The sequence below is a fragment of the Salarias fasciatus genome, chromosome 11 (genome assembly GCF_902148845.1).
Source record: "Salarias fasciatus chromosome 11, fSalaFa1.1, whole genome shotgun sequence".
NCBI lineage: Eukaryota > Metazoa > Chordata > Actinopteri > Blenniiformes > Blenniidae > Salarias > Salarias fasciatus.
Window position 1 is genome coordinate 26,410,979 of NC_043755.1, and position 23,540 is coordinate 26,434,518.

Sequence of the window (23,540 nt, forward strand, 5' to 3'; positions counted from 1 at the left end):
AAGCTAGATTTTGAAATGCAAAATGTGTTGACTGAGAGCTAATAAGATGATGCGTTGCTCTGACTGCCAGAGAAGCAGGTCTGGGGACAAAAGTCCCCGAACCAAAGCAAGGCACCTCGTATGGTATCGCCCCACGACACCTGGTGTGCCTTGAGTTGCTTTGGGGCACTCTCCCATGGATCCTGTCCATAGTGCCCCAAATTGGGAAAAAGTACCCCTAGGGGCAAGGGAGCATCAGCGTCTACCCACCTGACCCGGTCGGGTCTGGGGACAAAGTTCTAAAGAGTCAACTGAAACGCCCCACTTGGAACCCCCTGCCCCCCCACGGGTCACCCCGAGACCTTTCAGGGCCTTCTGCACGACGGCGTGCAAAGACTCCCGAGTGGGAGGGGGAGTCCCCCAAATTGAAGGAAAGCACCCCTTACGGCGTCCCGGCATCGAAATGTGTGGAAAGTGCCCCAGTGTGAAGAAGAAGTCCCCCAAAGCGGAAAGAAGTGGCCTCTCCGGCGTCCCGGGTCGTCTCGGGAAACCTTCCCCCGAACTGAACCGAACCGAAAGTGCCCCAAAGTGAAGGGGGCGGTCCCTGGGCGGAGCCCGGCGGGGTAGCCCCTTTCGAAACGGGCACCTCGAAGCCTGCCTCCCTGTGGGCTCCCTTCCGTCTTGGAGGGAGGTGGTCCACACCGATGCGTCTCTCACAGGATGGGGCACGACGTGGCAGGGGCGTTCGGCTCAGGGGACGTGGGCCCCGACATTGCGCCTGGACCACATCAACGCGCTGGAGCTATTGGCAGTGCAGTTTGTGTTGGACCACTTCTTACCGGTACTGTGGCACAGACATGTGTTGGTGCATTCCGACAGCACCACTGTGGTTCACCACATCAACCACATGGGCGGGACGTGTTCTTGGAAGTCGGTGTCACTGACGCGGCAGCTTCTGTCCTGGACTGCCCAGCAGTTTCTCAGCTTGAGGGCTGCACACATTCCGGGCACACAGAACTTGGTGGCAGATCTTCTGTCTCGCCAGCGGCCCTGGGCCGGGGAGTGGCGGCTCCACCTGCAGGTGGTTAACCGCTTTTGGGTATTGTTGGGCAGGGCTGCGGTAGATTTGTTTGCGGCCAGGGACAACGCCCATTGTCCTCTGTGGTTTTCTCTCGAGGACGGTGGTCCACTTGGGCAGGATGCGCTGGCGCACGACTGGCCCTGGTCTCCCCTGTATACCTTCCCTCCCATTCCCCTGATCTTTCCAACTCTGATGAGGGTCCTTCACGGGGGTCACCGTCTCCTCCTGGTGGCTCCGTTTTGGCCGGGGAGGGTTTGGTTCCCGTTGCTGCACAGGCTCTGTTGCAGCTCTCCCGTTCCTCTGCCCTCCAGGTGGGATCTCCTGTCACAACTGGGGGGGGCGGTTGGTGCATCCCAGTCTGGAGCGCCTGCAGCTGTGGGTGTGGCCACTGCAGGGCCCGGAGTCTCCTCCGAGTTTGGGGGGGCAGTAGGATGCACTGTTTCCAGTGCTCGTGCCCCTGCTCCACGGTGCTTGTACTTGAATCGGTGGAAACTGTTTGAGGCCTGGTGCCGGGGACGGGGACTTGAGGCCGTTTATTGCCCGGTCGCCTCTGTCTTGGACTTCCTACAGGGCCTGTTGGATCGGGGTCGCTACGGTTGCTCGGTGGGCTCTGACAGGATGTGTCTCTGTTTTTGAAGGGCGCCAGGTGGCTCCATCCCCCGGCACGTCCCATTGCGCCATCGTGGGACCTGACAGTGATGTTGGAGGCCCTGAGGGCTGCTCCGTTTGAACAATTGGGACAGCGGATCTGAAATAGCTTTCTATTAAGACGGCCTTCCTTCTGGCCATGGCGTCAGGTAAGCGTGTTGGGGAACTGCAGGCGTTGTCTGTTCATGAGTCTTGCTTTAAGTGGAATGCTGAGGGCTCTGGTGTTACACTGTGGCCTGATGCCACTTCCCAAGGGGGCTACGGCCAGGGGCGAGATCCATCCCCCTCGAGCTGGCACGATTGGGGCCACCAACAGTGGACGAACCGTTGTGCCCGGTTCGTGCCTTGGTTGTGTATATCCTGGCCACGGCTTCAGTGTGCCGGTCTGGTTGCCTGTTTGTATGCTATGGCAGTCCTCGCAAGGGCCTGGCGCTGTCCAAACAGCGACTCGCTCACTGGGTGGTGGACGCTATTCAACAGGCTTATGTTTCACAGGGCCATCCCCCACCGGATGGTGTGTGGTGTCACTCGACCAGGGAGCTCTCCACCTCGTGGGCTGCGATGCCGGGGGTTCGCCTCCACGTCATCTGTGTGGCTGCATCGTGGACATTGCCGTCTACGTTTTCCCGGTTCTACCGCATGAATGTGGCAGTGCCTCATCCGCTTCAGGGGATCCTGGGGCAACAGTCATCATCTTGAGGTGAGAACTTGTTCTGTGGGGGTTGCTTTCGATTCCTCGAGACTTTGTTAGGTATGTGTCATCCAGTGCTTTATGAACCGCCCCTGGCGACCTGACAGGATGAAATAGAACATAAGTTACGTATGTAACTACGGTTCTATGAATCCTGGATGACTGCCAGAGTGTCAGGTCCCTCTGAGTCCTCGTGTGCTCGCGAGAAGTCTAAGACTTGCCACATCGAAGGACATCGAAGGATCAAAAAGCGATGTCGCTATGACATCATGAGAGAGCGTCTGGAGATGCACGAGGAGGAGGGATGTTAACCTGTTCGGAGCATGGCCCGGTGGGGCCGGCTCTGGTTCTGTGTACGGTGTGTGAGTGGGTGTGTGACTCGGGCTCAGTCTGTTCTGTTGGGTGACCTGCCGCGAGCTGTGGGTGCGTGCGTGTGGTGTGTGAATGGAGGCGGAGCTTCGAGTCTCTCGGAGTCCCGGGTCGCGGTCAGCGGAGCTGCTCCCCAAAGGGGGTGAGGGGCGTTGGTCCCGGTCCAGCTTCCCCGGCAGGGACAGCAGGAGAGAGAGAGAGGCGGAGAGAGAGAGAGAGAGACGGAGTTCTGGCGTCTCCCGACTGGCGGAGGTCCGTGTGTGGATCTACTGCACGGGGTGTGAGGCGAGATCACGCGAGAGGGGACGTAGGGGAAAAGGAAGAGAAAGGCGGGGGGGTGAGAGAATTGAGCAGGCGGGCGAGCGACGCGCGTGCGTGCTCCTGACGGAGGTCTACCGCGCTGGATCGAATCTCGAGTTAGTAAGAGCAGAGCTTGAAAGATGAGCCTGTCTTCCTATCTCACACGCACAGATGCACGGCTCGCCGGCATCTTGCGGGTCTGATCTGTGAGGAGGAAGCGCGTGCTCATGAACGTGCGCACGGGAGCACATGAGGAGAGAGAGAGAGAGAGAGATGGAGAAAGAAAGATACACAGTCACACGATAATGAACAGCTTCAGTCCGTTCGTTAATAAAAGCCAATGCATGAATTACACTCCCATCCGTCTGCCTAAAGCCTGCCCAAGGCTCACTTCTGTGTGGTTTAGAATTTAGCAGTTGAAGCTTGGCGTCTGTGTTGCGGTTGGCGAAATACGGTGATTTCGGTGGGGAGATCAAAGCCGTTGCTCTGATCTCGCTTGGGTTCTGTTGCGTCCAACAGAACCTCGGGCTCTTGGAGGGGTCCACGTGGAGGAAAAGAGGTGTCCGGTTCTCCGGTCCGGGCCCTCAGTTGGTTGTTGGTCGGCTGCGGGGGGAGAAGAACGGAGGAGCTCTGAGCTGTAGCGGTGCGGTCTGGCTGGTGTCTTCAGTCTACTCCAGGGGAGTCCCTGCCGTTCTGCTCCGCTGGGAAAAGGGGCTTCACCGGTGAAGGAGGGGAGATGGCCCCAAAACGTCCCGACCAGCGGGTCAGTTCTGTACCGGGTTTAGTCCGTGGGAGAGACGCACTGCGCACGTCCTACCTAGACAGAAACTTAAGTTGAACTGAAGATGGCGCGTTGTGACTCTGTTTGACTGGCGGGTGGAGCTCCCACCCCCAGGGTCTGTTTGGCCAATCAGATGGTGATCTGGGTCCTCCCTCCTCTGCTCTGGGGAGGAGCCTCACAAGCGCCCTCGTGAGGTTGGCGGTGGTATTGCACCCTTATCTGGTTTCTTTGTTCTGTGAGCCTGAGCACATGGTGAAAGAGGGCAGCCATTTCAGGTTCTGTGGGACAAGATGGCGGTGGCCTCCTGCTGGGGGAAGAAGTTCCTATCCTTTGTTCTAGAGAGCTTCAAAGTCTACTGTGTCTCTGTCACAGCAGGGGTCATGTCTCCTCTGTGAAGGGGGACAACATGACTCCGGGTCATGCCTTAGCTGGATCTGTCCATCAGTGCGTCCCCAACATCCCCCCTTTGGTCCGAAGAGTGGGATTCGGTTCACAGTCTTTGGAGCAACGTACGGGACGAAAAATCCACAGATCCTGTGAAGCATAATGTCCATAAACAGTCCAGAGATCAAACAGTTCAAGGTTCAAACAGTTCATGTCGAGACAGTTCATGTTCAAACAGTTCAAGGTTGAGAGGTAAGCACCTGGGCGGTAAGGCAGAGGGGAACCTGGGCAGGGCTCTACAATTCTTGTTCTAACTAGCTACATACACATACTCGCTTCATTTCAGACAGTTGGATCACATGTTCAAAATGGAAGAGTGAAGGTGTAGAGCAAAGAAAAGAACAAGAAAGGAAACTGGTTGTTAGCCCAAGGTTAGTAGGTTATTTCCGCCCCCCGGGGGGAGTAGGAATAACCCGTGGTTGGTATGCGCATTGCCTTACAACGCACGGTGGTATCAGAATCAGGGCTACAGTCTGGTCTGTAAATTTGGATGGTATTCACCTTATTCAGGAAGTGCTGCTGGATGGCGCCATTTTTGAGAGCAACTTCCGGTTGGCCGTCTTTGCGCTGCAACAACATTGAGTCCTCTCGCTACTTTCGCTACTTTTAACTGTTCTTTTTGGCGATTTGAACATGTTTAGCATCAATTGCGCTGTCCGTGGGAGCCACAACAACTGGGGAAAGATGAAGCTCTCTCTCTCTCGGTATTGTTTGGAGCACGGAAAGTCTAGATCTGAATGCTGCGGACCAGCTTTTAAACTCCACCCGCCTCGTCTAAAGAAGAAGACCTCCGCTGCTGGCTCAAGGCGCTCCATTTGAAAAAGCCCCCAAAGCATCCGGATGTGTTCTCCTGTCATTTTGTGGACCTACATCCCTCACCACTTCATCCCTCACCACTTCATCCCTCTCCAGAGAAACGGCCGGGGCTACAAGGCTGAGTTAAAGAAGCCACGACGGAAGCTGGAGAGACATGCAGGTAACTAATCATATGTTAAATAACAGCTGCTGCTGTTAGAGTTGGGATAATAAACACTGTAAATGATAGCGTAATGATTAGCCTTAGTTTGTGTAGATAATTGTCAAAAATATCAGGTCTCCTCATCGCTATGTAAACACCATAGACATTGAATAAAGTAAACACAGCGATTCTACCAAAGTTCTGTTTCCTCTAAAGACCCAGCTCTGCCATCAGTCAGGTTAAAGATCCTCTCTGTTGTTTTGAAGCGTTGTTATGACTGCGGTTTGGTCAGAATCAGTTTTTTATTGCTCCAGGAATTAGCATTAGCTTGTGTCAGGGTTAATAACAGTAAACCACAGGGGCTGTTTCACAAATGACAACAACCTCCGTTTGCATGTTGGATAACTAGACCGATGCAGAGTGATACAGCAGAGTGTCCTCCCAGGCAGAGACTCAGCCACAACTTCCACAAGCACAATGGTGACTTTGACATGATCTATGTAAAAAAAAAAAACACCCAATAATAGTAAAAGTCAAATATATTAATATTTTCTCATTTGTTCCAAATTAAATGAAGTGGACTTCTGTTGGCTTTTAGTGAAGATTATCTTACTAAAAAGATAAAACTTGAACTGCATTTTTATTGTGACATAAAATGTCATTATTGTCCCAAGAGTAACTGGATTACAGACGTACTGTTTTGTGCAAGCGTCCACACATCACTTTAGAAGATACACTCAACCTTTTAACACACCTTTTACGTCTATATATGTTGTTTCCATCCCAGCAGGTAGGAAACACGTGATCATTGACAGAACATTTGCAAAATATTTAACTGGGGAAAAATATATTTCATATTATTTGGGGACTTGTCTGATACGATGTTTTTGTAACATCATACCTGAAATATACCCATCATTCTTTTTCCTCAGATGCATCAACCAGTGCTTGGAGTGAAAGTCCTGCAGCCAGACGGCGAGCTCCAGGCTGAACCTTCTGCCTCCTGCCTTCCTCTGTCAGACCAGGACCGTGCTGGAAGTCCTGTTCTCTGCCAGCCATTCCAGGGTCATCCAGCGACAGTGTTCAGCACCATCCGAGCTGCATCCAACACTCTGACGCTCTGACCATCTCTCCCTCGTCCACACTGCTCTCCCTCTGGAGAAAGATTGTCATGTTTGAGCTGTAGCATTTTATTTAACTATCATGATGCTGCACCACCTGCTTCACCGTCTTCAGAGTGACTGTGGTTTGAATTCTGTGTTTGGATTGTCTGACAAACTGTCCACAACCTTTTGACCCAAAAAGGACAGTTTTGATTTCACTAGTTCACAATACGTTCCTAGATTTCTCAATAGTCCAGTTGATGTATTTTTTGGTAAACTGTATTCTCTTTTGCAAACGTCTGTTTTTCAATAGGTTCTTCTCGCCCCTAGTTTAATTTCACACAGGCTTTTCTAATTGTCACAGTATCAAAAGTTAATCCAGAGTGTCTGTGATGATCCTGGAGTTGATCATTGGTTCAGTCTTTTTCTTTCTGCCTCTTTTTTGATCCATCTGGATGGTAATGTTTGGTTTTCTTTCATTTTTTCTCTGGTTTTGCTCCCATTTTATATGACTGGAGTTTATTTTAGCTGAGCAGTTCATCATTTTCTGCACTTTTTGTGTTTTTCCTTCACAAATCTTCATTTGAATTTCATTCTGCTTAGAATGTTGGGCACTGCAATTTTTTTGCTCAGATTTTCAGGATGATTGATAAAATTTTATATGACCTGATCAGTGATAGTACTTATGAACTGTCACATGCTTTTTTGTTTACCTTCTATTTAAAGTAAAAAAATAAACCAATACTTTAATCAGATATGCAAAGGTGGGACAATTCAGTTAAATGTTTCAGGCAGTAGTATGTAATACACATAAATTACATTTTTATGGAGTACCTAGGAAAAATATGACACATTACAATTTTGAAGTAACTCACCCAACACTGCAGCATCATAATTTGGCACACCAGATTTAGATTGTGGATTGTGTTCAGCCACACTGTCTTTATTTAGCAGTAACTCATCAACTCAAACACACTTTACAAGACATTCCATTTTACACTGTGTGAATTGTAAAATAAGGAACATTAATTTTATTTGTCATGTAGAACTTTTGTTAACAAAATGTTTATTCTGTTATGCCGTATATGACCTTTGATATTTAAACTGTACCATCTGTTTATTGACTGTTCAAGAATTGTAATTTCAGTAAAATATCACTGCTTTCTGACTGTTTTGTGATCTTTCAATAATTCATTAATACACTACTACATTATGACAGGAAACAATTGACAACAAGGAATAGAGCACATTTAAATCAATAGCTTAGCTTTAAATTTCAGAAAAAGAAGTAGACTCATAAAAAGGCCTTCATTTGAAATACTATTTTTTTTTAATCAAATTTAATTAAACTATAAACAATTTCAAGTCCAAGTACCTTCCATTTGTAAAAGGGGCTGAAACAACTGATTAAATTAATCCAATCTATGGAAGTATTTATTAACTGTGGAGAATACGCTCACTCTTAATCATACCATCAGCTGAAACGGTTTATATCCAAAACTTTGGGAGGAGGAGCCATGAAAGAAAACCATCTCTACCTGACAAAACAAAAAATGTATGTATATTACCATTCTTGATGTGAAAAAACAGCGCCGACTTTACCGCTGTGCAAATACTGATAGGCTTCAGCGCCCTAATAGCCTCATAGCCGAGCCAGCCGCGTCAAGAAACAACATGAAATAGTGGAAAATATCGCCATAAACATGACCTGTGGCCACTTTTCTCATGTGATCCCCCCACTCTGTAATAAGTCGTGGATGAGGCAGACTCGATCCATTTGTGATTTTTAAAGAGGTTTTCGTTTATTCCTACATCATTTTCTCAGCTGTAAACAACGGCAGTAGCGTGTTACCGGAAGTGCTACTCAAAACAGGAAGTCCCGCCCCTTGGAAAATGGGCGGGGCTGAATAAGGTGAATACGCGGTGCGGGAACCACGGCCGTGATGGTGAGTGAGTGTTGGTGGTGTGTTTGGAAGTGTATGCGTGTGTCACCCTCCCAAACCCAACATTCAGTACGGACTTAGACATTACACTTTCTGCTTCATGCTAATTAGGATTTTTTTGTAAAACCCAACTCTTGGCTCTGTTGGCTAACAGAGAACGGACTGGCACTGCCGAGACTCTGCCAGAGGCACCTGTGAACGTTGGATAACTGTGGCGGTGTTAGTTCTGGAAATCTGCTCGACCGGGGTTAGTATGCTAAGCATGGTGGTGTTTCACCTATACTGAGGCTACTAACGGGGGGGAGCTTCTGATTTATGACTATTCACGCAGGTTGTTCTTAAGGGTACTTCACAGTCTTTTAGGCATGCAAGGTGTTATTAAAGCAAGGTGTAAGTTTACAGCGACTAGGGACCCTGAACGGTTACTCGACCCTCATTATTAGTCACTAGGTCAGATGGATGACGTGGGCAGGACTCGTGCATGCATGGTGTTAGTTGAACATGGCAGTCTACTGGACCCTGCTAGTGACCTCATTACTCTACCCGGGTTTGAGGTCCTCCCCCCTCGCCAGGCGGGGAGCTGACCTCTGGTACCCAAGGAGTGAATGGGTTGAAGAGTTTGATCTGGTTTGTGTGGACCCATTTGTATCCTGGGGGCTGTCTGGGCTTCGGGATTCTGATCCGGTCAGCCGCTGGCGCCAGTTTCCCCATGGTCTCAAATGGTCCTGACCACCCGGGGAGGAACGTTCTGTAGGTTCCTCCTGGCTGTGCGTGTCTGACGTAAAACACTTGGCCCGCCTCCTGGTGCTCTCTGCGGGGTGCCGTGCGATCCAAGTCGGCCTTCGCCCCTGGAATGCCGGCCTCCAAGTCTCCTTGGGCCCATGGTTCAGATGTGTTTACGCAGATTGGCCGCGCATTGATGTGTAGTGTGGGCGGTGGCCGCACTGACACCTTCAGGGTGGTACAGGAAGTGCAAGGGAGATGTCATTTCTGTGTCAGTCATCTCAAAGGGAGTAACTCCGGTGGAGTGGTGCAGTGTAGACCGGCTGGTCGTCAGCACCAGGGGGAGTTTCACGTCCCGGTCTTTACCACTTCTCCCAGCATGCTCTCTGTGCCTGCTGGTAATGGTTGGGTTGGTTCTTTCAACCTGACCTGATGACTGAGTGTGGTATGACAGGTGGAAGCGTACTTCCAACCCCCAGATGTCATATCGGGGTGTCATAACCTGTGACACAGAATGTGTGCCTCTGTCTGGGTCTCCAGATGGAGGGAGGCCCCAGCATCTGAACCGGCGGTTCAGGAATAGGGCTGCGGTCATGATGGTTGCGTCATTGGGTGCTGGAAGGCCTTCAACCCGCTTGGTGGAGGAGCAAGTAACGGTGAGGAGGTAGTTGTTACCTCTGGAGGATCTGGGGCCGAGCTCAATCCAGTCAACTTGCAGGTGAGACCACCGAAAGATGACCCCCCTCCCTAGGAGTGGAGCTCGGTTCCGTGGTCGTGAGGGTTGAAAGTGACAACAGATGAGGCGGCTTTGGGCATAAAGCTCGGTGTTGTGGGCCAGTATGCCCTGCTGGGGAGTTTGGAGGGTTGTGCGGGAGCCATGGTGGCCACTCACCGGGGAGCCGTGCGCGTGAGCTAACATGGCACCTCGGTGGTCAGTTGGGACTGCCCACCGGGCGGGTCCCTGACCGTTGGTGTGAACTAACAGGCCCCCCTCCCGTGTCAGGTATGACAGATCACGGGTGAAGGTCTGTAGTTCCCTTGGCCCGTCCTGCAGAACGTGTGGGACTCCATCCGTAGATGTGTTCTCCACACGCCATCGGAGGATTCCGAGCACGGGGTCCTGCTCCTGCATCGTGATCAGGTCGTCGTCGCCCTGGTTCCGTCCCAGGTGGAGGGTCTGCGCGTTGGCACCCCCTCGTGTCTCCCTGGCCTGACGGCGGCTGACGGCGTGGACCACACACGACTGCGGAGCAGGGAGCCACTCATGCTGGAATTCCTAGCGTGTTCCCTGTTCTACTCCCAGCTTGGCTAGGTGTTCTGCCTCATCATCTCCAGCTTTGTCCGGACCTGTGACATGGGAGTGACCTTTGACCTTCTCCGGGTCCACTGTCACTCCTTTGTTGGTCACAAGCTGGTTGCATGTCGAAAACAGTTCTGACTGTTCGACATTTTTGTTCCAGGCATTTCTCATGCCGTTCGCCATCCCGGTGGGGAGGGGCGAGGTGGAACTATGGCGGGCATAGTTCAGGATGGAACAAAATACCAGTTGTGTGATGGACAGTTTCACTGCCTGCTGCAGTGCTGTGAGCACCGCTGCGGTTTCAGCGTACTGACTGGTCTTAGGGCTCAGCTGGAAATGACTTGGCAGGTCACCGTTCTGACCGACCCAAACAATACCCACACCGGCCCTAAGCTGGCTGTCATGGTGGACTGAGCAGCTGTCGACATAGACTCGGGGAAGACCTTGACAGACGTCCTCGTCATGGCGATGATGAGGGGAAGAGAGGGTCTGAGTCGTGACAAGGAGAGGTTTGATGTTAGACTGTTCTGCACAGTCACAATGCTCACGCTCAACCAAGTTTCGGCCCGTGGACATGTTCCGGTTCTGAGCGTACGCGACTTCAATGTCATAGCCTTGAAGTGCCATCATTCCAGAGGCAATACGGCTGTTCGGAGAGCGAGCCAGGAGCTGGCTCGAGACGCGTTCGGTTTCGGCTGTATGGCCCTCAGAGGAGCGGCTCCTCATGAGGATGTCACCCACACAGATGAAGCTGCTGCTGGCGGCGGCGGCGGCGCTCAGGGCATTGTGGGGAAAGATGGTGAACTCCGATGGTGGGTTCAGGTAGCCAAATGGGCAACGGTTCCAGGCGTGCTGGCAGTTGCCGAAGGAAAAGTCGAGTCTGTACTAGTCAGCGGGGTGGACCACCATTTACCCATGGGTTTTAATGCTGGTCAGATTGGTGAGTTGTGGGTCAAGCTGCACTCTCGGTTGAGGTTCTTCTCCGGCGATCGGTCAAGGACTCTCTGCGCTGACTCGTAGGCAGCCGACCGAACTCTGCACTGCCGTGCAAAGGACGGTGGCAGGCTGAGGTCAGTGGGAACAGGCACTGGGTGGAGGTCAGTGACCCCACCGTTATGCGAGTCCCGGGCGAGGGTCGCTTGAAGATCGTGGAAAACACCTCTGAGCGTGTTTCTCCAGTTCCAAGCTGTGAGAACATCCGCTTCTGCAAGCTGTCACTCGATCGCTGGCTGGGAACCGGAGCAAGGCTTTCCAAGTGCCTGCTCAACCGGTTCACCGGGTGTACCTGTGTCTCCTGGCTGGGCTGCCAGGATGTACACAATCATGTCACCTGTCGTACCCGGGGTTGCATCATAAACTGCCTCCTGCTCGACGGCATCATGGCGGCTAACTGATCACCCTGGTCGGTACGGTGAAAGAAGCATCGCTGAGCATGCCGTCCTTGGTTAAGGACGGGGGTTGGTCACTGATGACTGGGACCACTGGCTCAAAATGGTGGAACGAACTGTTGGTTGGCACCCTCGGTGGTTGTTGTGCAGTCACTTGGATCACAACCCGCGTTGGATTCTGGACTAGCAGGTAGGCTGAACAACGGTTCAGCTCAAGAAGAGGTGTGCCACAGATCGTTAGATGAAGGTGACGAAAGCGGGGCAGCGGTTGGAGGAAGGCCTGTGTGTCAGGCATTTTCTGCCTCTGAATGAGTGTCAGGCGAGTGGGGACCCCTGCTGGTCGTGCCGGGGCTGTGACGTCTGTGTCGCGGGCCACATGATACGCCTGCGGGCTGGTTTGGCCGAACGCCAGCTGTTCTGGCTCCGCCGTCAGCGGCTGCAGGTCAGTGCTCGGTAGCGACCACAGATCTTGGTTCACAGCGTGCATTTGGGTCCCAAGACTGAGAAGGAGGTCCACCCTGGTGGGACCAAGGGGACATAGACCATGAATGATGCTCATACGGTGAATGGTTTCTTTCTGTCTGGTGCGCACGGACAGAACACGTACACCGATGGCCTTAATGGAGGTCTGGGTGGAGCCTGCTGAGAGTCGGTGGTGACTGGGTTGCACCTGCTTGAGAGGTGCGTCATGCGGGCACGAAAGTTTCAGCGGGTCCACATCAATGGCAGATTTCTTGGACCGGAGGACCAAGAGTGTCTCGGGAACCGAGGTTCCACTTACATGTACTCCTCCCGCACTGTGGGAGCTGTACAAAGGAGAGCTCACAGGTCTTAGTGAGCATAGGAGAGACGGGTGATCCTGAAAGTGGTTTTGGGTCTCAGCATGTGGTAGCTGGTGACCGAAAGGAGGTACGGTCAGCGATGTCCGCAAGCTGGATTCTGGGAGCGGCATGAGCATCGGTGCCGGACCTCGGGACTCAGTGACAGCGACTCTGCTGTTGGAAGCGGCCTGGTCCATTTCTGGACCAGGTGGAGTCGGACCGCTGATTTGGGCTCGCGGGTGCCCAAGATGGTGATCGATTAGCGGCGCTGGTTGGTCGAGGAGGTCGTGGCCGATGAGTCGTGGTGCTGTGTTCAGTGTGGTGACATCGGTGGGATGCACCAATGATGTCTCTTGGAGCGTGATTTTCACCCAGACCGGTGGTGTTGTGGGTGAAGAATCCTGAGTGAAGCTGGTGAGGCTAACACTGCAGGCTGCCGCATGAGATGGTTTACCAAGAGAAGGCAGGGTTCTCCAGACCACTGCGAAAGTCACTGAACACATGAAAGTTCTTTCAGACCTAGAATGAAGCAGGGCAAGAATGATGACATACACCTCTACCACCATGGTGGTGTAAATGCGCTTGAGATGGTCTCTGCGCTCAAAACAGCTCAGGAAAGTCAGGAACGGTAAGTCTGAGGGCTGGAGATCGGTGGTCTTGGCCCCCCTCTTTGACTTACCGAGCTCCCTTCCCCAACCCACAGGGGGAGCCCTGTAAGCGGCGGGGAGGGAGTCTCGGCCTAGTCAGGCGAGGAGGGGCTGGTGGCCCTGCACCCCCCTCAGGGAGGTCAGGTCCAGGCCCTGTATGGCTGCCTGAGTGCAGGTTTCCACCCACTGCTGCAGCTCTGTTCTCGGGTCGTCCACTAGGGGGAGCCCTTGGTTCTTTTCAGACTCACCTCTCCATGTGTGGCTTGGGTCTGACCCCCCTTTGTTTTGAGGGTTCTGTGGACCTGGTTTCACACCCATTTGACCTGATTTTTCACCCTGCTGTGGCAGTGGGTGTGTATTAGACCCCCCTATGCCAACCGCTTTAGAGGGAGGGAACTCATGACCTTCAGATCTGAGGTTTGTGCTGCCAGTCACCTGGATTCCATGGACTCTGGCGCCACCTACAGGCTTCGTGCCTGTATGGCATTGACACTGCTCCCACACCAACTGCGCACGTCTGTGGAGTTCTGTCATGGTGTGTCCGGCTGTCCTGTAAAACAGAGCGACATTGAATCTCACACGACCGTGTGGGTGATTAACAAACATGGACCAGGGTGCATGATCTTCCTCCAGCTCTGGTTCTGTGCGGCTATCTCTCAGGTGTCTGTAGTCCTCCCCTGGAGGTTCAGACTTCTCATGAAAGATCACGCGGGGATCAGGTATCGCGGAGGCGGGGTCATGGTACACTTCACTGAGAGCCTGATGGAAGTCAGGATGTCGGTCTCTGATGGAGGGTGGAAGTGATTCCATGCACACATGGATGCTTCTGGACTTGTTCTTCCAGAAAAGCTTCAGCTTTTCATGAGTGGAAGGGGAGGGAGAGTCCAGGAAGAACCGCTCGACCTCTCGGAGGTAGTCCTCTATACTAACCTCCGAGTTGCTGCGGTCAAAGCGTTCAATGTCTCTCACCTCTCTCATCCTGACTGGCGGGTGCTCAGACCACGCCCCCTGGGAGAGTTGAAGCTGTCAGAGTCTGCTGGGTCTAACTCTGACCGATCTTGGTGCGGATACAACCGAGGGTCTCTAGGCCGGTGGAAGTGGAGGCTACTTGGGTGGATGGACTCCACAGTAGCTGGGGGTCCAAAGCTGCTGGCACCGCGGGAGGCCTGCAGTGAAGGAGTGGCAGGAATGCCAAGATGCACGCCAAGGTGGCGGGTCCCAGATGGAAGGGGACCGGCTGGACGTGGAAGCTGAGAGACCTCAGCGTAAGAAGCGGGGGAGAAAGCATGATGGTGATGTGGAGCAGAATCACTTACCTCATTGTAATATGCGGTCTGCATCCATGCTGTGTCAAGCCTCCCCGATCGGGTCGCTTCAAGATGACCCTGGTTGGGGTCGGGCTGTCCATCTGACTGGACAGGTTGAAGTTCACATCGCAGGTCTGCTCCTCCCTCCCAAGGAGCACTGAGCTGTGGCTGGACTGGGTTCCCGGTCCTGTCAGCGGAGTGGAGGGCGCTGACCTCGGCTGATGTTTCTGAAAAACCTGCGGTATATTTCTCCTCTGGTGGTAGAGGAGTGATGTGTGACTCTGGGAGCTCCGCAGGGTTGTTCTGGCCCGGCCGGGCCAGGTCCTGCGACTCCGTGACGTCACAGGTCAGCTGATCGTTTTGACGTTGCAGCAGAGAAAGATGCACTTCGGCTTTCTGAGCTTGGAGCTCAGCTTTACGCTGGCAGAGCAGCGTAAGTTCGTCTAAAGTGCTTGTGATGACGCTCAGCTGGGTGCTGTCCAGCTGGGTGAGCTTGTCACCTAGTCTCTGAATCTCTGCGTCGCACTCTTCAATGCTGAAGTCATTGAAGCGTCTTTTCTCTGGCACGGAGAGGCATGAGAGCACCGCCGCTGTTGTGCCATGCAGGGCTGGCTCCAGAGGCGTCTGCTGCGCCTCTGCTCCTGATGTCTGAATGCTCTGATTATCCATGATAATAGAGGCTTACACTCAATATCAGATGAGCTTGCTTGTGCAACACGTGTTAAAGTGCACAGGTGAGCCGTACCTGTGACTTACAAACCTATGAGGTTATGTTAATTGCTCTATTGCAGCCTAATCAGGTTAGTTAGACAAGTCTAACAAAACCTGGTGAGCAATAACTTGACTGTTACTTTCCAGAAGAGTTAAAAATGCATGCGATGCAAATTTAACAAGAAAAACCACTCTCTATACCACTTCACAACCACAACTGACTTTGTTCGGCAATGTTGCAACACGTTCTCTGAAAAACCAAATCCTGCCAGAATAAAGTTAACAGCAACGAGAAACAACAAAGGAACAATTCAGGTTTTGGAGTTTTGTAACAAACTCTAGTTTAAAATAGCCTCATACGGGGCACCAATATGTTGGGGTTTACGATTGGTAATTAGGAATACATTACTAAAGTGTTGATTACTGGAAGCAATGGATTCCTTTAAGTAATTTAGTTTTTTATTAATTTGGGTAAATTTTGATTTACCAATTAATAATTGAAGGTCATTCACAGTGGCTCACCAATAACAATCAACTACGGCGTAATAAACTGTTTAAAGTGAAGCACCAAGTAATTTAACCCAACACCAATTATTATTAATCAGAATAAATGGTTATTTATTCGTTAATAATGTCAAATAATCAGCTATTTGGGAAATGGAGTAGACCACAGAGTGATTTAACCATCAAATTATTGATTAACAAGGTGTTATTAATTAATCAATAATGCCACAAGTTACCAATTACTGGAAATGGGTAAATTACAGAAAATGAGCTGAGGGAAGTTGTGAATTATGCATTAAATAAACCTGTGGGTTATTTAATTGATAATTCCGGGGCACCACCTCGTCAGAGGAACATTCATTACCAATTTTCAGTCTCAAAGATGGAAAGATAATTTAAGCTGGTGGTTAATCTTTGGATAAACAACCGTTAAATTATCAGAGAAGGTGTGAGATCGAGCACAGACTGTTACAACCAGGACATTTGTCACAAGACCACCAAAAAGAGAAGCATGAATCGTTCAGTTCAGTTAATGAGCATTTATTAACAATGTCTATTACTAATTAACACATGATCAACAAAACAGAACATTCAAACTTGCAAGTCGTGTGTGTGCGTGTGTGAGAGAGAGATAGTGAGAGCGTCTGGAGACGCACAGGAAGAGGCGTTAACCCGTTCGCATGAGGAGAGAGAGAGAGAGAGATGGAGAAAGAAAGATACACAGTCACACGATAATGAACAGCTTCAGTCCGTTCATTAATAAAAGCCAATGCATGAATTACACTCCTATCCGTCTGCCTAAAGCCTGCCCAAGGCTCACCTCTGTGTGGTTGAGGATTTAGGAGTTGAAGCTTGGCGTCTGTGTTGCGGTTGGAGAAAAACGGTGATTTCGGTGGGGAGATCAAAGCCGTCGCTCTGATCTCGCTCGGGTTCTGTTGCGTCCAACAGAACCTCGGGCTCTTGGAGGGGTCCACGTGGAGGAAAAGAGGTGTCCGGTTCTCCGGTCCGGGCCCTCAGTTGGTTCTTGGCCGGCTGCGCGGGGAGGAGAACGGAGGAGCTCTGAGCTGTAGTGGTGCGGTCCATCTGGTGTCTTCGGTCTACTCCAGGGGAGTCCCTGTCGTTCTGCTCCGCTGGGAAAAGGGGTTCACCGGTGAAGGAGGGGAGATGGCCCCGAAACGTCCCGACCAGCGGGTCAGTTCGGTACCGGGTTTAGTCCGTGGGAGAGACGCACTGCGCACGTCCTACCTAGACAGAAACTTAAGTTGAACTGAAGATGGCACGTTGTGACTCTGTTTGACTGGCGGGTGGAGCTCCCACCCCCAGGGTCTGTTTGGCCAATCAGACGGTGATCTGGGTCCTCCCTCCTCTGCTCTGGGGAGGAGCCTCACAAGCGCCCTCGTGAGGTTGGCGGTGGTATTGCACCCTTATCTGGTTTCTTTGTTCTGTGAGCCTGAGCACATGGTGAAAGAGGGCAGCCATTTCAGGTTCTGTGGGACAAGATGGCGGTGGCCTCCTGCTGGGGGAAGAAGTTCCTCCCCTTTGTTCTAGAGAGCTTCAAAGTCTGCCGTGTCTCTGTCACAGCAGGGGTCATGTCTCCTCTGTGAAGGGGGACAGTATTCGCAGACAACATGACTCCGGGTCATGCCTTAGCTGGATCTGTCCATCAGTGCGTCCCCAACACACCTCCTTCTTAAAACCCAAAAAGTCAGAAGGACCGTGAGGCCTGTGAGGTAAATGGGAAGAAGGTAAGTCAAAAACAAGCAGAAAAACTCGACGGTGGTTGAGAAACATGTTTTTAATAAAAACTCTGAGACAGCAAACACTGGAAAGGCAAGATGGCCGCAAATCGCGCGACAGCGAGTTATTCAAAGAGCTCCAAGGGACACTACGAGCGGACCGAACGGCCGGTGTTATGGCTTAACTGGTTCCAATGTTAACAATTTCTGTGTAAACAAAACAACAGATGTTAAAATAAGAATCACAAATGACTCTAAACTCATAAATTTGCTGTAAATGTAGATAACCGTTGTTTGCTAGAGCCATTACAAGTTTCATTCGGTATTTCAACATCTGTTGATCACAACTTAACATGGGCACCAGTTAATAAGAAACATCAGCGGAGCTGAGCCCGGTGCTTTATTCCGGGATGTGCCGGTGGGACGGCACTCTGGTTGGGGGAGGAGCTCTCTGAACAGCGTATCATGGAAATGTTGGAACATTTTTTGAGCAGATAAACAGACTGCTCGGCACTGAGGACTGCTGGCTGCAAAGCTAAAGACCCGGAAGTTCTGCAAGAGATTTTGTGCGCATGTCATAGGATGAAGTACAATCCGCTTCACCCAGAACGCTTGTAAACACGGACTGATCGTGGATGGATTTGTATGCCGTCCATGTATACGACTACGTTTAATAAGATTGTTTTCAATCAGATTGAAAAAACACCCATTGGGCAAATGCCATCATCAGTAGCCTTTCATGACCTAATCTTCAAGTGAATTTTCATGTGGTGCAGCAAAGAAGAACGATAACCGAAACTTTTCCCACATGTTTCACAAGTATACGGCTTCTCACCTGTGTGAGATGTCATGTGGACCACCAAATGACTGTGCCGCCTGAAAGTTTTCTCACATGTTTCACAAGGATACGGCTTCTCACCTGTGTGAGATCTCATGTGGAGCAATAAAGCACTCTGATAAATGAAACTTTTCCCACATGTTTCACAAGGATATAGCTTCTCACCTGTGTGAGATCTTTTGTGATACAATAAAGCGCTGTGACGACTGAAACTTTTTCCACATGTTTCACAAGGATACGGCTTCTCACCTGTGTGAGATATCTTGTGGAGCAACAAATGACTGCATTGACTGAAACTTTTTCCACATGTTTCACAAGGATATGGCTTCTCACCTGTGTGAGATCTCATGTGGCACAACAACTGACTCCGGGTAATGAAACTTTTCCCACATGTTTCACAAGGATATTGCTTCTCACCTGTGTGAGATCTCATGTGGACCACCAAATAACTCCGTGTATTGAAACTTTTCCCACATGTTTCACAAGGATACGGCTTCTCACCTGTGTGAGATCTCATGTGGACCAACAAATAACTCCGTGTATTGAAACTTTTCCCACATGTTTCACAAGGATATGGCTTCTCACCTGTGTGAGATCTCATGTGGACCACCAAATGACTGCACCGACTGAAACTTTTCCCACATGTTTCACAAGGATATGGCTTCTCGCCTGTGTGACATCTCTTGTGGACCAACAAAGTACTCTGACAAGTGAAACTTTTCCCACATGTTTCACAAGTTTTCTTCTTGTCAGTGACCACTCCTGCCTTTGGATGTAATTTTGTTTTTTTGCGGACAGGTTCACCACATGTTTCCTCACAAAGCTTTTCACCTTCAGCCTGCTTCTCTGAAACAGGAACATCAATCAGTTTGTTCTCATGGTGGACTTCAGAGTCCTGAGAGAGGAGCTGCTCAGTGTCCCGTACTTCTTCTGGTTCTCTCAGGTCACTTTCGCTCTCAATCTTAAGAATAAGCTGCTCTCCCTCTTGGCTGGTACCCAGAACCTCCTGTTCCTCCATCTGTGGAGGTTCTGGTTCTTGTTCCTGTTTGATCTTTGAAGGTTCTGGTTCTTCTTCTTCCTGTTTTATCTGTGGAGGCTCTGGTTCTTCTTCTTCCGGTTTGATCTGTGGAGGTTCTGGTTCTTCTTCTTCCGGTTTGATCTGTGGAGGTTCTGGTTCTTCTTCTTCCTGTTTGATCTGTGGAGGTTCTGGTGGAGGTTCTGGTTGTTCTTCTTCCTGTTTGATCTCTGGAGGTTGTGGTTCTTCTTCTTCCTGTTTGATCTGTGGAGGTTCTGGTTCTCCCTGCTGTTGACAGCAGCTTGCTTCCTGTTCGACCTGCTCCTCTCTGCAGTCGTGGGGCTGCTGCAGCTCTGCAGAGACAAAAAAATACAACATCAAAGATCAGTTTCAAGACTTCTACAGTTCTATCTTTGAAGAAACAAACGGGGATTGAAGCAGTGGAACGGAACACTTTGACTCACGTTTCAAAAAGTGTACAGTTGTTAAATGACTGCTTGAGGAGCACCCTCAGCTGTTGATTGATTACTTTTTTCGTGAATTTTTTTCTGGGTGGTGTGTTCACTAGGGTTGGGCGATATGGACCTCAAATGTTATCAATGTGTATTTTGATAGATATCGTGATAACGGTCTACATGCGATATAATTTTGCTCTGAAGAATATTATGAATAAAACTACCAAACAGACCCAAATAAGACTTGTTTATATTAGAAATATTCATTTTTTGATCAACAACAGGTAAAAAAATGTAGCAGAAATTATAAATGTCAATTTTTAAAATTACTGACCCTTTGACCTGTAAGGAACATACAACTTATATTTTATGCAACACATGGCTGAAATTATATTTTGGTAAGTGCAAAACAAATGAGGACAGACTTATTTAGACGAACAGTCTAAACTCCAGCAACAAAATAAAAATGAAAAGAAAAACAAAAATATTGCATCTAGCACGTAATAACAAGCTTTTTCCCCACTTAAATTTAGACAATATAAAATCGATTTAACTCTTGAGTCTTTGTCACACTTTTGAAATTAGGGAAGTACCTGTTGCCAAAGATTTATCATTTATGCTGAACTGTAGTTAAAAAAACAACAACAAAGTTTTAAAGACTGTTTTGGCTGCCATTGCTTTTAGATAAGTATAAAGTGTTAAATTATTCTGTACAAAACAAATGAGGTCAACATTATTGAGCTAATCAAATAATTAAAACCAGCTAAAGTACAGTAACTGTTGCGAAAAGGCAACTGACAACCGGGGAAAGACCAGGTGACCGCAAGGACAGACTGCTGACAGGAGGGAATAGACCCCACTGGGGCTAACAAGGGCTTAGCTACCCATCTTAGCATGAGCCAGCACTAACAGTGCAGCGGCTCCACCCCAGCACTGCTACAAAAGGTTCGAAAAGAAGAATACCCCCTAAGTCTGCGAGAACAGGGGCGCAAGATGACTCACTGATGGACCATACGGCAAATGACCCAGGAATGAAAGCGACAACGAAACCAATAATCAGCACACCAATTGATGGAGCAGCAATACTGACTGGACAAAAACTTTGACGCTGCCAGTGCGGGCGGACTAAAGTGAAATCAGAGAAGGGCCTGAGGATTCATCAAGGCAGGAAAAAGTGTCTGGTCGAGCTGGACAAGGGGCCTCGCATTGACCATCACTTGCTGAGAGGGCGGCCAGATCAGTCGAATGAAGCCCAGCGGCAGGTCAACCACCACAGACTGCAGGGCACCAATACCTTGGTCGAAATCGAACCAAGCACGGACGAGCCAGCCAACAAGAGTCCAGAGCCCAGCCATCCACGGCCGGCAGCAGAAAGGGGAAAAGGGGAGAGGAAACCTCAGGTCACAGGGCCGAATTCCAGTCAGAAGAGAGAGTGGCACACCATCAATGCAGACCTAGTCTGTCTCTTGGAGGCACAGAAAGGAAGTGCAGAGCAAAAACAGAACAAGATAGCAGATATCATATACAACTATGGGGCAGACAGATTTGGAGTCATCACCAAGAACCACATAAGGCTGATTAAGTCATCAATCATTAATAAGTCCCAATGAATGAGTTGGGAAAGCACCTAATATACCTAAGATACCTAGTCGGATGAGCAACGGTATAAACCAGTGGTTTCAAAGTGTGAGGCACGCCTCCCCTGGGGGCCGCCAGAGGTTTTCACCGGAGGCGCAGCACACCTTTTGGGGTGGGCTTCCGTAGTAGCCGCGCAGTGTGTCCTGTGAGATCCCCCCGCCCGCCCGTACGAGTAAGCTGACAAAGCGGGGCCACCATGCTTACTTCTCTTTGGGGAGGCTCGCTATTCCACACTTTGAAAACCCCTGGTATAAACCAATACCAATTCCTTATGACATGCCAAAAATTCATCCACCTCAGCACCAAATAGAAACTGGATCCCCCTTATGGAGTGAAGTGGCAAGCACAGTGAAGCGGGCAAGATCAGCATCAGCCCCAGGGCCAAATGGCATCCCCTACAAACTATACAAGAACATCCCAGATATCCTCAGACATCTCTGGAAGTTGATGCGAGTGATTTGGGAGAAGGGAAAAGTGTCTAAAGCATAGCGAAGAGCAGGAGGGATATTAATCCCCAAAGAAGAAAACTCCTCTACCATCAATTAATTTCATCAGATAAATCTCTTAAATGTAGTGGGAAAGATATTCTTTGGTGTGGTGGCCCAACGGCTCACTGCATTTCTATAGAAGTACAATCTAATAAGGGTGGGACGAGACACAAATTTCACGGGACGAGATGTCTCGCGAGATTGAGTCCACAAGATCGAGACGACACGAGACGGGGGGTGGGGGGGGGGGGGGTGGGGGGGGGGGGGTGCTGAGGTGTGGGGGGGGCAGCGCGGTACTCATATGCGGCGTCGGAGCATGGAGTGTCGGGTCGGAGTGCCCCTTGTACGGCCACGTTGCCCTCCGCTCTACACTGCGCTCGAGGCGGCCGCCTAGTTCCCCTATCCCCATTCAAACCGCGGCGCACAGACGACGCCATGACTGCATTTGCACTTCATGCCACTAGGTGCGCTGTTTGCATGTTCAACCTTATTTTACACAGACACCACAGAGGAAGAAGGGCACCACAGCCGCTGCAGGCTCTTTCTGCATGCTGTTAGAAAAAGAGTGTGAGCCGGTAAGACGTGGTAAAATGTTCATTGATGCGATGCACCGTTTTTTCAATAAAAGAGAAGAACTGAACGACCGTTTCCGCACATTTTCTTTACGTCGTATCAATTAAACTGTATCACAAGTAGTTTGTGTACTCAAAAGACCAAGATTCCTTGCAGATAGAACATGCGCAGAACAGTATTTCATGTCCTTCTCGACCGGGTTTTTAAATATGAATATGAGCACATTCAGGGTTTTGCACGTGTTTATATGGCTGTGCGCCATGTAATGTATCATTCCGTCAATATTCCAGTTAATAAAGAGTTTTTGCCTTTATATAAACGTACTTAATCTCGCGGCATTCGATCTCGCGAGATCTCGCGGCATTGCGATCTCGCGAGATCTCGTGACACGAGATCTCGTCCCATCCCTACAATCTAATCGATACAGCAGTGCAGAAAGCAGGAATAAGAGGCTTTTCAGGCTGTATGGAACATGCTAATATCATCTGGCATTAAATGCCAAGAGGGATAATAATAATCTATATTTTGTATTCCTTGACCTTGCAAATGCTTTTGGCTCAGTTCCCCATGAGATGCTCTGGGAGGCATTCAAGTTTTTACATGTCCCGGAAAATATCACAAGGCTGGCCAAGGCATACTTTCAAGACCTCCAGGTCTGTGTGATGATGCAGGTTGGATGTACTGGATGGCAGCTGCTGGAGAAAGGCATCATGGCAGGGTGTACCATCATAGGACCCTTTCCCACTGGCCAAAAAACCCGTTTAAACTCGCTAAGTCGTGGCAGTGGGAAAAGGTTTGACCCGGGATTTCGACCCGGGTCGTTCACCCTGCAATCGACCCGGTAAATTCCCAGGTCAGCTTTCTACCGGCTTTCAGTGGGAGGAACTTACATGATGACGTCGACGCAGCGCGGCTATTAGTTAGCGCGCTAGTTGTTGTTTCTGGACACAGCGTGAGATTTCCTTCGTACAGACGACCCAGAAATGGCAAGATAGCGAGACCAGAGAGCTTCCCCTGATCCGTGGGGAAGAGGAGATTGTCTACAGGTAACAGGGACTGTTTTCCGCTGCATTGTTTACTTTCGTTTTGCTCCGTCGCG

The 23,540-nt window shown here is 50.2% G+C and overlaps 1 protein-coding gene across 1 annotated transcript; it reads right to left on the bottom strand.

Moving 5' to 3' along the window:
* Positions 1-17,551: 17,551 nt before the first annotated feature.
* Positions 17,552-19,340, bottom strand: LOC115396921 (zinc finger protein 239-like). Its single transcript, XM_030103007.1, has one exon. The coding sequence runs from the start codon at positions 19,288-19,290 to the stop codon at positions 18,172-18,174; it is 1,119 nt and encodes a 372-aa protein (XP_029958867.1). The 5' UTR covers positions 19,291-19,340; the 3' UTR covers positions 17,552-18,171.
* Positions 19,341-23,540: the final 4,200 nt, after the last annotated feature.